Source organism: Neovison vison, chromosome 11 (assembly GCF_020171115.1).
Source record: "Neovison vison isolate M4711 chromosome 11, ASM_NN_V1, whole genome shotgun sequence".
Lineage (NCBI taxonomy): Eukaryota > Metazoa > Chordata > Mammalia > Carnivora > Mustelidae > Neogale > Neogale vison.
The window spans coordinates 62129452-62145857 of NC_058101.1; the positions used below are offsets into that span (position 1 = coordinate 62129452).

At 55.5% G+C, this 16406-nt stretch overlaps 1 protein-coding gene across 1 annotated transcript in view; it reads left to right on the forward strand.

Annotated features, from left to right (window-relative positions):
* WDR1 (WD repeat domain 1) overlaps positions 1–16406 on the forward strand; it is a 43450-nt gene that overhangs the window by 10781 nt on the left and 16263 nt on the right. The window contains exons 3-6 of the mRNA XM_044226191.1: positions 2224–2314; positions 7296–7443; positions 8426–8606; positions 16013–16090. Of these exons, the coding sequence (XP_044082126.1) occupies positions 2224–2314; positions 7296–7443; positions 8426–8606; positions 16013–16090 (498 nt within the window). The remainder of the gene's footprint in view (positions 1–2223; positions 2315–7295; positions 7444–8425; positions 8607–16012; positions 16091–16406) is intronic.

Sequence of the window (16406 nt, forward strand, 5' to 3'; positions counted from 1 at the left end):
ACTGTTTTCCAGCTACACCATTTTGCATTCCCACCAGCTACACAGAAACTTTGCAGTACACTGCGCCCCCATCCTTGCCAGCATTTGGTGACATCAATCTTTTGATCTTCCTGATTCTAGCGGGTATGGAACGGTATCTTTCTGTAGTTTCCATTTGCTTTTCCCAAAAGGCTAAAGACTCAAGCACCTTTGCATATGCCTGTGTGCCATTTATGACCTCTTGTTTTGAGTACCGGATACCCTTCTAATTTCATTAGTAAATGTTTATTCCGAGATGGATCAATTTATGAAGCACGTATATTAAGTGCTCACTACATCACATTAATGCCAAGTATTAAATCTTAGGGTTAAAAGAACTTTGTAACCCGCCCCCCCAAAAAAAAAAACATTTATTGACTACTGGCTAGCTGTGAACTGCTTTGATGGCCGAAGAGGTAAATGCACTTGAAGCAGGTCACAGAAAAACTAATTGGAAGCGATGACAAGAAGGTTTGGGACTTCAGGTTTCCGCACCATCCAAAACAGAGCATTCTTTGAAACCTCACGTGAGCCAAAATGGCCTAAAGCAAAGAGGCAGTTACCATTGCTTTATATGAAAAAGAGTATAGAGTGTTCATAGACTCTCCCCAAAAAATCACCTCTCCTGGCGTTTCTGATACCTTAGGATATGTCTTGCTAACACATGCATGAAATAAATGGAGAGCCCAGGTGCTCCCAGACACGGCTTAGAGCTCTGGCTGTTTGAGACTGAGATGCTGAGTGTGGCTCCCAGGGAAGGAGCTGGGGGTCACCCCACACTGCTCCGGGGTGCCTGCTACCCCAGACCAGCTCATCTCACCACAGAAATAGGGCTAAATGCTATTTTGGCTTTTGCCTTTTTTTATGAAAGTGAAAATCCTGTGTGGCTTGCTTTCGGTTAGTGAAAATTAGTATTAATGTTGATCTAGTGGCATAGTGCAAACTTTGTAAAAGCAGGGAATACCTGTATTGTGTGTCCTGAGTACCTTAGGGAACAAGGTAAATGATTTAAGGAGCATAGGAGGTTTCATGCAGGAAGTGACCCTGCAGTTAAGCCTTGTAAGTAGGGGTCAGAGGGCAGGTGGGGTGGTCCTGGCCAGCCAGGGGAACGCCAACAGGAATGCCAGAGGTGGCTGGTGGTGGGCGGGGCTAGAATTTAGGGTCAGCTTCTCTGGTCTCAGTCTGGTAGAGTCAGGAGCTGGGGATCCTGTAGCCGGAAGGCTGAGGAAATTGCAGGCCTCTGACCTTGTGGTCAGGTTGGAGAGCAGTGGGGATAGCTGGGCATCAGGCCAGATGCTCCTGCAGCAGCTGCCTCTAGAAAGCAGAGTGTCTACACTGGAGCCTGATGTGCCTCAGCCTCCAGCCAGGGGGATGTGGCCTCTTTGAAGAGCGCATGGTTTACCTGACAGCAGGAATGGAGAGTAGATGACCGAGTCTTTATTCCCTCCAGAAAGAAAGCTCAGCCATAGAGACAGATCAGGAGCATCTCAGTGTATGTGTTTACAGTTTGCTGAGGCCGCTTGAGTGTGTGTGGAAGTGGGGGTACCGCAATCTTCTTTTGGTAAATGAGACATTAGAACCTTCTTGGTGAGTAGTGGCCCGGGGCGCCAGCCCTGTTCTCGCTGTGAGTCCAGCCAGCCTTCCATCTGGGCTACGAAGCAGGTGGTAAAGTCCACATTTCCCATTGAAGGTTGTGACAGGGGTAGGCTCCCAATGCTGCGCCCCGCCAGGCTGCTGGAGCTCAGAGCCAGGGCTCCGTTTCGGGCCACCCGCTGCTTGGCATCCGGGGCAGAGCTGCTTCTGAACGGGGGACCGGCACACAACTGACTCCGGGAAGCTCCCCACCAGGAAGAGAGAGTGGTAGACTTTTCTCCCATAAAACTTGTCTTGAGTGTATCTTACAAGTACATATTTGTACCGTGTCAGGTGCAGAAAAGCAAAGGAAAGACAAGCATCTCCACTTCCACAGCTGCAGACTAAAGAGAAAGAGTTAAAACTACTTCAATTTCTATCACCCGAAGACAGGCAGGCAGGCACTGGGTGTGTGGGTAGGGAGGCATACTGCTGGGATTTTTCTTTATGGAGGTTTTGACTTAGATGTTCGTGCGTGTGTTATTTTTAGCCCCTGAATCCGCTCATCGGGAGAGGGAAAAGCAGTTGACTGCTGCTGCGTTCCTTGTGTTCATTCTGGTCTCCTCCCTGCAGAACCCAGCCCTTGCTGACATCTACACGGAGCACGCCCATCAGGTCGTGGTGGCCAAGTATGCACCCAGCGGGTTCTACATCGCCTCCGGAGGTACCTGTGTGTGCGCCTGTCTGGGGTGCGGGGGTGTGGCCCAGGAGTTCCCCAGCCCACCTGGACTCCTGGCTGCAGGGTGGTGGGAGGAGGGGCAGGGGAAGTGTAAAGGAAGGGGGGTGTAGGAAGGGGTGCAGCAGGTGGTGCCAGTCTGATTAATTTCATTTGGGGCTGACAAGGAAAGTACAAGCCACCAAAAAGCCCTGTTGCAGAACTTCATGGCTGGCGGTGTTCCAGCTGGTTCCCACTCAGAGGTCAGCAGAAATGCTCATGTGAGATTGGCCAGAGGCCTTTGCAGTAGCTGTGTCATGATGTTCAGGAGCTCATTTGTGCGTGTGTGTGTGTGTGTGTGTGTGTGTGTTTTCTGAGTTGCAGCATTGTCTTGTGTCACCTTTATTCATGAGCTGCTCCTTTCCCAGTCCCTGCCAATGCTGGCCTCAGGCAAAGGCTCCATTTCCCTCAGCTTGCTCAGGCCCTCTGCTCTCTCCAGCCAGGCTTTTGTGTGGCTCTGCGGGAGGCTGGCTGGGAGGAGGGACAGAAGGATCTTTACCATGGTGGATGCTTTGTTCACCTACTTCTTTGAGGCAGATTTTTCACCATTTACAGATGAGAAGGGGAGGCAGTGGGTGTGTGCGCCCCCCCTCTGTTGACTCACTCATTCCCTCGTTTGCACGCTTAGCCGATAGTGACTGGCGGCTTTACCAGTGCCCAGCCCTGTCTCCAGCCTCAGGGAAAGCCAAGTGAGTAAGCTGCTGTGGGCCTGGGCCTGGTCAGCCTCCCCAGAGAGCAGCAGAGAGGAATGAATTCCTGGGCAAAAGAGAAAGGCTGGGGTTCACATGCCCCATGGCTGGTCTGCGCTGCCCTCTGCCCCTGCGTGGGAGGTATGTGGGGACCTGTCCCTGCACGGTTCGTCCCTTACTCACTGTGCAGCCTGCCTGGAATAGCTCACCTTCCTAGGCCTTGGTTTGATCTCCGAGAAGCTGGATAGAATCCTGAGCCGTAGTGTGTGTACAATGCCATGGACCGTCTTATGCTGGTGGCCTCCTGATAGCCTGTGACCAAGGGTGTCTGCCACTAACCCTGGGACACGCCAGAGAGACAGGCGTGCTTGGCTGGTGGCTGAAGCTGGCAGTCAGGCTTGTGTATGAAGAGCTTGGCCACGAGTCTGGCCCAACATGGGCACTTAACGATGTTGGTGTTTAGACTCACTCCAACTTGATCTATAAAACTTGCTTTAATTTATATGCCTTGGTTTATTTTAGCCATGTGATTTTTTTTTCTTTCTTTCTTTCTTTTTTTTTTTGGCCAGCCCTGCTTGCCAGCAAAATACCTTTTCCTTGAAAGCCCCAAGATGTGACCCTTTTAAAATCATGTCTTCTCAGAAGAGGAGTGTGGTTGGCGAGGGCCCCGCTGCCTGCTTGGCGCGGTTTCCCCACTCTGGCGGGTGGAGCTGCAGGCCCGGCTGCTGAAGCACGTGGGAGCCCAGGCCTGCAGTCCACGTCCCGGGGCAGGGCCCTCCACCAGCCAGAAGTCTGGGCTCTTCAGATCCTAGTGCTAAATCAATGAGGAAGCCCTGCACAGAGACCGCTGCGAAGGACAGTCCACATAAATAAAGGGTCAGTTGGACGTTCTGCTCTCATAAAGGCGCCCTCATTTGGTGGAGAAAGTGAGGGAGGTCTGGGCTGCATGCAGATCACATTTACTTTTCTAGCGAGCTGGTCCCTTGAATCGAGTGAAGAGAAGGAAACCTTCATTGCAGAGATTAGGTGCTGGGCTAAAAATAGTAGGGTTGTATAGAGTTGGGAGGGAGAGAGAGGGAGGCTGAGAAAGGGCTTTGCTCTCTGGCTAAGTGGGTTACCTGGTACCTGGAGTTCCCCACATTAAGGCGGGGATCCCAGTACCTCAGGAGGCCTGTGGCTTGCTCCCAGATGGGGTTCCAGCCCTCTGTGGGGACCTATAGGCTTCTGTGAGTCTGAATGGTCTGTGTCCACTGAATGAACCTTCTGGAAAGCCTACTATGTAAGAAGCTCATGCCAGAGACTGGATCCCCAGCCCTAAGCAAAATGGTCAGTCTGCCCTTGAGTTGACATGGCCCATAGTGTCATGTTTTCTTGTTCAGAACCATTTCCAGGGCAAACCCAGTTCCCTTTTTCTAGCTGTGTCTTCCTTGGGTAATTTTGATGCCACTAGTCTATGCTCTGTGCTCCGTCCCTTGGGTACCCACCAGGGCTCTGGATCCCAGGCTGCCCTCAGAGCAGTGTACCCAGGCCACAGAGAGTCAGGCTTCCTAGGAGAGGGGCCTCTGCCCAGAGGAGAGGAGAACAGGAGGGTTGCTCAGGTGAGGAACGTAGGAAGAGAGGCCAGGCTGTGGAGCTGGTGAGCAGAGGCCTCCGTGGGCACTGGAAGGCCCACTTCACTCCCTGTTGCCACCCAAGTTGCTAAGCTGCTGGGAAGTAGGGGCAGACTGCAGGCTCAGACTGCTCCCCTTCGTGTAGCATGTTATCTGGAGGGGGAGATGCCTTCCCAGTGAGGAGACAGAAGGAACTCTCTCCCCATCATCTCTGGCTTCTTGCAGGTGTCCTCTGCCCCTGAGCAGGTGTCTTTGTTGTGTCCCCAGCACTTGGCACAGGGCTCAGCACCCACGGACACTTCATCAGATCTCCTGGCTGCACAGGGACTACCCTTGTCAGTGGGGCCCGAGCGCCTGGTCCTGAGCCCCACTTTCTCTTCCTGGCTCTAGCTACTTCCCCAAAAAGAACTAAATGTGTGGAAGCAACCTAAGCGTCCCTCAGTAGAGCAACAGATACAGAAAACGTGGTGCACATATACAATGGAATCACGATGCGGTCGTAAAAAAGGATGAAAGCATGCCACCTGAGCCCCCACGGAGGCCCAAGAGGATAGCCTGAGAAAGACAAAGGCCATATGATTCCACTTAAGAGGGGAATCTAGAGGAAAAAAAAGGATAAACAAAAGCAGAATCAGACTCTATAAATATAGAGAACACACAATGGTTGCCAGAGGGGAGGGACAGGGATGGGGGCAGTGGGATACACAGGCTCCCAGGTGTGGAATGAGCGAGTTGGAGGAAAGAAGGGCACTGTCCGGGGAACACAGTCGCAGATGTTGTAGTAGTGATTTCAGGACGGATGGTGGTTACCCCCGTGCTGCACATATCGTAACTTAGGAACTTGTCAGGTCACTGGGTTGTACACCTGAAAGTAAAGTGACATTGTCAGCTCTACTCAGGAGAAACAGAAGGAGGATTAAATAGACAAGTAGGGTTTACGCAGGAGGTGGAGGGTGTGGTGGGGAGGCTCCCAGCCCAGAGAGGAGTCTGAGTGCCCCGTACCCACCTGGGAGCGGGAAGGGGGTGGCCAGCTCCATCCTGGCCAAGAAGGTGGGATACGGTCAGCCTGAGCTAAAGACGCTGATGGGGCCAGACTTTAGCGCCACCTGGACCGGCCTGAGCCCAGCTGACAATATGGCTTGGTGTGTGCGTGAGCATGTGTGTGATACTGTGTGCACACGTGTCCTTCCTGCACACACCCTGCTCCGCTCCTGGTACTCCAGCCTCTGCCTCTTTCCTTTCCTGCTGGCCTGTTCACTAGAGACTGAACTAGTTCCAGGTCATCTTTGCAACTCCCCTCGGCCAGGCAGCCTTCCTGGACCTCACCCAGAGAGGCCCAGCACCCCCAGGGCCCCTCAGGTCATGCTCTTCACATGGCAGCGAGTCTTCCCTTGTCTGCCCTGTGGACTATGGGCACAGCTGTTTGCTCATGAGGTAGCGTCTCTGGTGGCCCTTAGTTTTTTCACTGGTGAGTGATGACCAGCTTGCAGCGGGTGCCTGCTGTGTATCCAGCACTTGTCTGAGATTTTCCACGTTGCTGACTCGTGTCACTTCTCAGTAGGCCCCCCGAGGTGGCCCGGTCCTCCCTCTCTGGTCGGTGCAGCTGTAGGTGTAGGATGTTGTTTGATGCCCTCAGAGCCCCAGGAAGCCTTTGCCTACCTCAGCCCTGTGCCCTGAGCTAGAGGACAGGACCTGTGCTCACAGAGCAGCAGGAGGGTCTCTGTGACATACTAAAGGGGCCTAGGAACCCTAGGAAGCCCCGGAGCCCCCCTCCTGGGAAGACTGCCCCCCCCCAAGCCCAATCTGGACCGAGGATTTAAGCCTGAGGAGTTAGCATAAAATCGTCCATCTTCTTGCTAATTTGGGAATTCGGTGCTCTTTTGGAAAGGGCTGTGTGGGGATCAGTCTCAGATCTTGGTGACGGGATCCTGCCTGGAAGGGAGGGGTGTGCTTCCTTGGCTCCCGTGTCTCTTGGTTACTCATCCCCGAGGAGAGGCGTGGCTTTCTGTCTGGAGCACCACTTCTGCCTGCCTGTACCCACCTTGCATGCCTCCCACAAGGCTCCTGCGCTCACCTCACTCGTCTGGGCCATCGGGGGGGTGCGTCACTGTAGGTGCGGGCGATGCAGGCGAGTAGCTGGAAGGGAGCCCAGGCGGGGGCTGCAAGCAAGTCCCGGCATGCACCAGCCGCACACAGCTCCACTCCGTTAGCACAGCCACTGCTCAGGAGAGCCGGCTGTCACTAGTCTTGGCCCATTTTGCAAACGAAGAAACTGAGTATCAAGCGTTCAGAAAGGTGCCGGATCCCCATAGGCCATTTAGACCCCTCCTCTAGTGAGGAGACTAGAATCAGACCCAGACAGCTACCTGACGCCTTGGGCTGTGCCTCTGTGTGCCTCAGTGCTCTGGTGCCCACACAGGGTTTATTGTCCAGGGAGTGGCTGGTGAGCTGCAGGGACCCAATAGTGGGCCTCACAGGCCGCGTACTCTGACGGGCCAGTGGCCCATTGTGCTCACTTGAAATGCTGCCTGGGGCAGTGGAGCCCCCGGGCCCTGCTGGACGGGCACGCCTCATGCCCACATCGTCAGGCCCAGGGATGATCATGGCTGTCGCCACTCTTTGTGCCCACAGATGTATCTGGAAAGCTGAGGATCTGGGATACTACGCAGAAGGAGCACCTCTTAAAGTATGAGTATCAGCCTTTCGCTGGGAAGATCAAGGACATTGCTTGGACAGAAGACAGTAAGAGGATCGCAGTGGTCGGGGAAGGAAGGGAGAAGTGAGTCTCTGGCCTTGGCGCCTCCCTGCCTGTGTGTCTTGGCTTTGCTCTCTTTGTGGGTGCTCCAGCTGGGAGGGGAGCGGTGACCTCTGGGCCAGCTTGGACCAGTGTGTATGGAGGCCCCTTGGGGCCGGGCCCTTCTCTTTCTGTCTCTGACATCCTCAGCCCCTCACCTGGAGCGCCAGCTGTCGTGCCCACACGCTAGGCAGCAGGAAATGAGGAGGGGAAAGGGAGCTCCGATCTCTGTTGGGGTCCCTCCCGGAATGCCAGCAGCCATACCTGGCTGCAGGGGAGCTGGGTACGTCACTGAAGGTGGTGACCTTCCGAAGGAATAGGGGCCCTGTGGCGACGGGGTAGGTGTGCCGCAGCGCAGGCTTCCCTCCAGGGCATCACGGCGGCTTCAGGCACTCGGACTTGGCAGGCACGCATCTCGTCTCCCTTACTCGGAGGCTATTTTTAATGCATGTTCTGGCAGGGGTTAGTTCTGCCAGTTTTTCAGGTCATCCTGTTGGTCTTAAGAATTCAGTTTGCCTCCAGACACAAGGAGGAGCCCCTGTAGTACATACTTACCAGATGCCCCCTGAGAGCAGAGCATCGTCTCCTTTCTGATAGGGGGTGGTGGCTGCTGATTACCTTGGTCCTGCCTAGTACAGCCACTAGGAAACCGAGAAGCCACAGAGCTGTTCCTCAGCAGGTGTTTCTAAGGGACCTTCCACATGGGGGAGACTTGTTGGCCCTGGCCCATACAGATGCAGACATCCAGTCCCTTCCCAGAGCCTCTTATTCTCGGATTCTTAGACCAGCACTGCACAGAGCCAAAACCACGGTGTCTCCGGCGTTGGCTCCTTTCGCGAATGTGCGTGAAGTGTGGCTATGAGCATCCCCGCACTGTACCACCCCACGTACTAGCCTCGCTGCTGCCCACATCTCTTCAACCGTCCCCAAGGTTGATTGTTTTCTTCCTGTGACTCTCTGGGTGAAGGTTTGGAGCTGTCTTCCTGTGGGACAGTGGCTCTTCCGTGGGTGAGATCACGGGACACAACAAAGTCATCAACAGTGTGGACATCAAGCAGAGCAGACCCTACCGGCTGGCCACGGGCAGTGACGATAACTGTGCCGCATTCTTTGAGGGGCCACCATTCAAGTTCAAGTTCACAATTGGCGTAAGTGGATGTCCCCCTGGGGATGGTTTGCACGTGAAACCAGCAGTCTTGACCTGCGGGTTGTAAGCACATGCTGTTTATGCTGTGGTGTATAGACAGAAGTGGGGTTTGCAGGGGAACGTCCTGTGATGGTGGGACAGCACACTAGCCCCAGGCCAACGTGGCCCTGCCCTCAGGCTGGAAGGGCTGCTTCTGGCAAGGAGGGACCCGCCCTGGGAGATGTATGTGTTTCTGGGGTTGTGGGGTGAATGATGGCCTCTGATGGCCTGTGACCAGGGGAGCATCCTGGCCTAGAGGAGCTTTGTCAAAAAGGGGTGGCCCAGGCTTGGCTCTGGTTCTGCCAACTCAAGACCTGCTGGTGAGCTTCCAGGGACACCAGATTCGTCTCCTCTGGTGAGATGATGAGGGCAGGGTCACAGCTGGAATGTGACACTCGATGAGAGTTAGATGCTTTGCCTGTGGAAGACACATGTCAAAACACCTTAGCAGAGTGTCCCAGCTCTGCGCCTACTCCCTGGTTGGGACAAGGGTCTGAACCTCAGCCTCACTTTTCCTATCTGCAAGGTGGGTGTGGGGGTATCAATAATAGTGCATTTTAACCATGAACTTAACTGCACAGCTGCCCACGGTTCCAGAGCAGTTCTCAGTCCTACCTCATCGAGGATTAAATGAGAGACGGTCCTTTATGAGGCTCCGCGGGGACCACTGTTTACTTTGATGACTGAACACGGTGACTCAAACCAGGCAGGGTGTGGCTGGAAAGGACGATGCCACTTCCTCAGCAGGTCCCCATGGGGTAGTACTCGGGCAGTGGGCAGAATTTCCAGTGCAGATCTTGGCTTGGGGATGGAAGTGTTCTGCAGGGCTTCCCTGCTGGTGAAATGGACTCCTTTCTGCCCCCAGGGCTCTTGAGTGGGGCCAGGTGGCTGCATGGAAAGCCCCACGGGGTGTGCAGCTCAGAGCTCCTTTTGCAGCGGTTCTTGAGGCCGTCCCCTGTGGCTGCTGCCCAGTTGGTAGGTGATGGGGGTTTTGTCAAAGGCTGTGTTCAAGGTCAGTGTTCACTAAGTGCAAATCAAGGTTCTGTGGGATGAGTCAGATAGCTAAACTTCATGCCTTGCACCCAGGAGAGAGAGGAGGAGGGGTTGGGTTTCTGTGGCAACAGGAGGCCGTCTTTGCCTGTCTCAGTGAAGCTGTCCCTATCTCCAAGTTCCCCTCCTCCTCGCTACTGTTTGATGTCACTTAGATGTGATCTGGGCTGTGGGCCAGTGAGGCTCCTCTCCCTGCCCCAGGAAGGGTCACTTCCCCTTTGCAGATGTACTCCCAGCCAGGAGTAGCACAGCGGCCAGTCAGCAGAGCCGGGTTTGTGCCCAGGCAGCCCGAGGCTGTGACTTCAGCACTCTGCCAGCCTTCCCTCTGCTCACCTGGACACTTGGCTGGAATAGTCTTTCTCTTTTTGTTTTCTTTTCTAACATGAGAACACAGCCCTCACCCCAACACCCCCAGCCCAGGGTGATCAGATACGAACATTTGCCCCCTGCCTGTGTCCAGGGTGGACACACAGCTTGTCGTCAGGTCTGCCTGTGGAGCCTATCGCCCATGGGTCCTGCTTCTGGACCTGGCTGCAGATCAGGAATGGAGGACGTTGGATGGCAGCCCAGCACCACAGCTGGCTGGCTCTGTGACTGTTGGATGGGCCAGTGGTGGGGCTCGGTCCCCTTGGGAGACAGGACGGTGATGGCCATTCTCCTCTGGGAGGATGTAAGATGCTGGTGAACATCAGATCAGAGTGTCCACGAGGAGATCTTCGGGTGCTCCAGACAGGCTCAGGTGGCCAGCAAATGAAGGATGGGGAGAAAAGTGTTCGGGGCCCTACACCCACCCAAAATGGCCTGTCAAGTGTTGACAACTGTGTAGATCAGTCTGACTTAGGCATGTGCATCTCCCCTGGAACCTCAGAGCCCCAGAGTCCACCTGCCATGGGTGGCTGGCTGCCTGTCCCCCTAGGCTCCAGCCTCTCCCCGTCTCTCCCTCTGCACCGTGTCTGAGGCTGTGGGACAAGGACTGAGCATGTCAGGAGCACAGAGGGGCTGAGCTCAAGTTGCTGCCGTGAGAAAGACGAAGTTGTGTTTCCATTTCAGTAAGTGCTAGAATAAAATGCTGGTGGTGCGTGTACCCAAGGGAAGGTGAGGGCAGGGTTAAGCCAGAGTGCCTGAATTCTGGGTAGCTTTTCTCTTTGGTTCTTGAGCTCATCTGTGTAAACTGGCTGCTCATGTTGTACAGTAAGTGTAGACTCCTGGCTCCTGGGGAGCTGAGTAAGGACCCACTTCATCTCGAGCCAGCCAGGCCCTTGGGCTGTCAGGTCAGCGTCAGTGTGAGTTTTCCTTTGCCTGGACCTGCGATGGGCTCCAGAAGCTGCAGAAAGATGAGGTGAAGGAACCAGCACTGAAATAGGCTCTGGACCCCCTCATTTCAGAAGCCATCGGCCACTTTGGGCAGATGACATCCCAGAATTATAGGGGACCGAGGCTTGCAGCGTCTCTGTTTCTGCTTCGTGCTGGCATTCTGTGGCAAAGGTTGAGGTTCCCTTGGAGGACCCAAGAAAGAAAGGGCAAGTGTGCCCTTGCCGCCTCCTGCTTCTGCAGCAGGAATTTCTTCCTGCCATGCCACCGGTCCTTGTGACCAAGGCGCGGCTAGCAACCCACGGGCACATTGGGCAAGGTTCAGCACCTTTCTGGCCTTTCCCTTTCCATCAGGGACAACCACAGACTCCCCTTCTAGAGCAGGCACCCGGGAGGACTACGTCCTCAGCCTGTCCCGCAGCCAGGTGTGGTGGTCTGTAGGTTACTTTGTCTAACTCAGTGGTTGCTTAGGTGGCACTCATGAGGCCCAAGCCTGCTTGTCCAGGCTGTGGTCGTGTGATCTGGAAGTGGAAACTTCCTGCCTGAGCTTCTAAGGGCGGGTAGAGTCCACCTGAGGCAGAGGGGACACCTGGTCTCCCCTCTCCAGCCGGGCGTGCTGTGCAGCATGGTCAGCTGCTCTGAAAGCAGCTTTCTCCAGCCACCTGTGGTTTCACCTATCATAGGCAGCGCCGAGCTGGGGGGATGGGGTGTCCTGCTTCCTTTGGCACAGTGGAGGTGAGTTGAGCTAGAAATGTGTCTTGGCTATTATTAGAGGCATTGCCTTTCAAGGCAGTTAAGTAAAATTGGACCTCTGCTATGCAGGATTTTCTTGGTGGGTGTTTTTCCCGTTTCCTGACTCTAAGCAGGGCAGAATGCCCGGTGTCAGGCCTTCGGTGTGTATCAGGTGCCTGCTTTGGACAGGCTCTGGGCTGGGCCTGCAGAATGCTCTGCCTTGTCCTTAGCCGTTCTGCCTTCTGTCCTCATATCTGCCGATCTTGCTGTTCAGAGAGCTGTGGGTGCATTAGTCCTGGTCACATTGGGGGTCAGCGGGATAGGTCTTCTTCCTCCCATTTCCTTCCTGGTCTGCTCCGGCACGGGCTGTGGCTGATGGTGGGGCGGTGACCAGACAAGCCTTCTGCGCCTTCCGCTGGTCCTCTTTCTGCAGAGGAAAGTGGTCGCTGAGCCAGTCTGCCCAGGTGGCAGGAGAGGCAGGCAGAGGATGGGGATCACTTGTGTCTCAGCCACGCTGAAGCAGGAAGAGGGTGTGGTGCTCCCCCTCTAAGCACTGGACAGGGGAGACTTCCCAGAGGGAGAGGAGGCCAGGTGTGAAGGGGGCGGTCGACTGAAGGAGTGAGGCAGTGTTGCAGTTGAGGACGGAAACCCATTTTCAGAGGACTGACTAAAGGTGCGTGCTGTGTGCTGAGGGAGGATGAGGAGGTGGGCCCAGGCGTCTGAGCCCCTTTCTCCCTCCATGAGTTCATGACAGGGAGCAGGACAGGTGGGCAGGGCAGTTGTATGAGTTAGTAGCAGTTGTATGTTCTGGGGACAGCTGGGGCCAGTGAAACCAGGGAGGGCTCCCAGAGAGGACACCTGAGCTGACCAGCTCGTCTGCCTGTGCTCGCTGGAGTCAAGCCACAGAGCCCCGTGGTGCTCTGACCCTGTCGGTGACGGGGGCTCAGGTATGTTACTTATTACCTAATGGCTTCACAGCTCTTCTCAGTGTCAAGAGAGGGTGATGATGGGGAAGGGACAATGACAGTGGGGGTTCTTGGGAGGATCCCCTGACACAGGGCTCCACTGAGAGTCGGCTGTGACTAATGGGCGGACAGGTGTCGGTCAGACACTGAGGGCCTTCCACATCAGGGAACAGCCTGAGGGACCTAGGCCTGCAGGATGGTGCTGCGTCTCCTCCAGGGAGCATGGGGAGGGGAGGGCCAGGGACTGTGAGCCCCATTCCAATAGGTGGTGGCTGGGTTGAGCAGCCAGAGGAAGGAGGAAGCCCCGCAGGTATGTGAACCCTCCCTACACCCCTCCCATACCCCTCCCCGCCTTGATGTTTCCCCAGACCCCTTCTTTCTTCGTACTCAGGCCTCACCTCCCTGTGGAACAGGCTATTTTTAACCCTCACTTTTTTGGTTAATGAGCCGTTCACTGCTGTTTTCCTTTAAGTGGGCTATTTCAGGAGCAGACATAAGTTTCCTACTCATTTGGACTCTTGGCTCAAGCTGCAGGAAAAGCTGACAGGAGTTTCTAAAGCCAAAGGCCTTGGTTCACACAGTGCCGGGTTCTCTGGGGGCATCCGTTGTTTCTGGCCCTCACTAAACCCAGGCTTTCCCACAAGCTTGCCTTGTTCCAGGGCCTGGGGAGTGATGTGCAGCATTCTTTCGGGGAGAAGGGCCATGAGCTTCTAAGCTCATGTGTGATGTCCCCTTCCCATCAGAGATGCTGAGTGCTATAAGGAGTCGGATTCCCGAGAGATGGCAGCCAGGGCAGAGGGCCCTTCTGAGGAGAGGCAGCGGCCTGGCCTCATAATAGGATTGCTTGGGCCGCTGGGTGGACATGTGCAGGTATGCAGCTGAGTGTTTGGTGCTACCCTTCAGGAGGGCATCCTGACTTCTGTGAGGTGGTCTTGGGATCCTGGGACGTTCCTGTTCTCTCAGGGAAGCAGCGGAAACGAGTTCGTTGTGCAGTGGAACTGAGTGGTGGCCGGCCGCCTATCTCATGGCGTATTCCTTATGCCCGGTGAAGGGGGCCGGCATTGTACTGTAGTGACCCCTGTAGCCGGGGTTCATTCCATTTCTTGTGCCCTCTTTTGGCATCCAAGTTGTTGGGGAGCCCAGCTGGCTCCCTCACAGCCCTGGGTGGAAGGCACCATGGTGGCATTTGGCCTGGGGAGGGAAGATCTGACCCAGGTGCTCCCCAGAGCCAGTGCAGCCAAGCCTAGAGATCTGGAAGAGAAACCAGAGCCCCAGGTTCTCTCTGGGCCTGGCTGTCTTGGAGGGGTCTGGAGGTTCCCCAAAGCCCTTGCAGTGGTAAGGTGGTGAGTGACAGGTGGCTATGAGGGAGGCAGAAGCACCCAGGAGGGCTTGAGAGATCCCGGCTTGGGAAGCAGACTCCTTCCACTGTGGTTCGGCTTGGTGGATTGCACCTGCTCTAAAACATGGAGGCCAGACCTGGGAGCAGGGAAGGTCAGCCCTCACCCAGATGAACACACACTGTAAACCCGGCCATAGCCTTGTCACCCTGCAGGCCTGACCTGGCTGAGGCTGGGCCCTGGGAGTGAGGTGTGGCATGTTAGTAGTGGGAACTGCCTCCCGGTGGTCCCAGAACCAGGGCCAAGTTCAGGCTGAAGCTGTGAGCCCATCATAAACCTCCGTCATGGGCACCGGTGATGATGCCCCAGAAGACAGGCTCTTGAGTCAGAGGATGGCAGCCCCATGATTGTGCTTGCCGAAAAGAGATAGGAAGGCAGGCCAGCTTGGGTGGCTCTCCAGTGTCACTGCGCTCAGAAAGCTCAGGCTTTCCTGTCCCCAGCCCTGCGGGGGAAACCCCCTGAGGGAGAGGAAATGCTGGCTGCTTCCGGCCTCGTCAGCTGAGGGGAGCAGTGGGATCACCGAAGAGCAGCATGCTGGGCTGGCTCCGTGCTCCAGCACTGGACCCGGAGCAGGGAAACCCCACTGAGGGGCGACTCTTCTGCTCAGCCTCCCAGGTGGACTTTGCAGACACGTGGATTCCTCTGGTCCTGGCCTGTGGCTTCCCTCCTCAGGATCCTAGCCCCGATTTCTCCTTCCGGCCTGAGCTGCTTCACCAGTGCATTAAGCACGGTGTCCTTGAAGGGCTCTTCCTCTGGGAGTGTCACAGATGGTGTGCCCCATGCCTGTTCCTGGGCTGCCGTAACAAGGGACGACAAGCCAGGGGTTCAGCATGGGTTTATTCTTGGTTCCTGAAGCCAGAGCCTGAGCTCCCCATGTCAGCAGGCTGGTGTTCCCCCGACTCCGTTGGCCCGAGGGGCACCCTCCCAATCTGCCTACGTCTTCACGGGCTCTTCCCGTGAAGACACCCGCTGTCTGTCTGTCCCAGTCTCCCTCATCAGAGTGCACAGTCACTGTAGTGGCGCCGCCCTAAGGACTTCATCATACCTCGACTGCATCCGCATAGACCCTCTTTCCTGAGGTTTCCATTCACAGGTGGCACAGTTTCAGCCCGATTCAGCCCCTCGCATGACACAGACACACATGGAGCCTTCACACGAGCGGCTCCTGACTTAAGTGGACTTGTGCTTGGCCTCAGGGAATGCTGTGGGGCAGGTGATGGGCGGTTAGGTGTTTATGCCCCAGGAGCCCTTAACCCTCCCTGCTTTGAGAAGAGCTTATATTATTAAGTTCCCTGAAGGGGTGTTTCTTGAAGGTAGGGGAAGGGGCATGGGGCATTTAGAGGATGTTTTCTTGTGCAGACCTTCGATGGGGGAGAGAATGAATCTTTAGGATAGGAAATCATCCCTGGAGGTCATCTGGAGTCTTAGTCCCCGGAAGTGCAAAACCGTTGTTTAATTTTTTTAAAAGCTCAGTTGTTAACTCCGCTCCATCCCAACCCTTCCCAATACCTGCTCTGTGCCTAACCCTGGAGACTCGGGGAAGAGGCCTAGGGTTCTGGACTTGAGCTACCTCTGGGGCCCTGAGGGAAGAGAGCCAGCCCTGTCAGGGCTCTGTCTGCTCTGCAGATTGAGGGTGAGGGGAACTCATGCATCCCACCAAGCATGGGGTTGGGAGGCCTAGCAGGGGACGGCCTGGGCACAGATGGGCCTGGGCCAAGGCAGGCGGGCTGAAGCAGACCTCCTGGTGAGTCAGGAGCTACTTCGGGAGTATTCTGTTTAAGGGCCGAGGTCTTCCTGTGGACTGACCATTCACACTGGCAGCTGGAGCAGAGGTTTGAAACAGACTGCGTATTTCATAGAGAACTTTCCAGAACCTCCTGTCATCAGGTGGATAATTGCGCTCTTTCCTGCAGGACCACAGCCGCTTTGTTAACTGTGTGCGATTCTCTCCTGATGGGAACAGATTTGCTACGGCCAGCGCTGATGGGCAGGTGAGGGCCGGGGCTTGGGAGTGGTGGGGGCTCATTTGATCACCTCCCAGCTCTTCAGGGCAGACTAGACTCCCAAAGCCAGTCTTGCCGGGGAAACTAGCTCTTTCCCTCCATCCCGTTCCTGGAAGGCACACAGTTCCCAGGCTGCGTCATCACAGCTTGGTGCGTACCCCCCCACCCCCGTTCCCATCTCTCTCCTTTTAAATGGAGCTGGAAACTCCCCCGTTTAGCACGTTTTTCAGATTCCTTTTTTAAGAGTCACAGTAGCAAGCTCTTGACGGTAGAGCAGGGACGGGGAAGAGCTCATCTTGCGTGC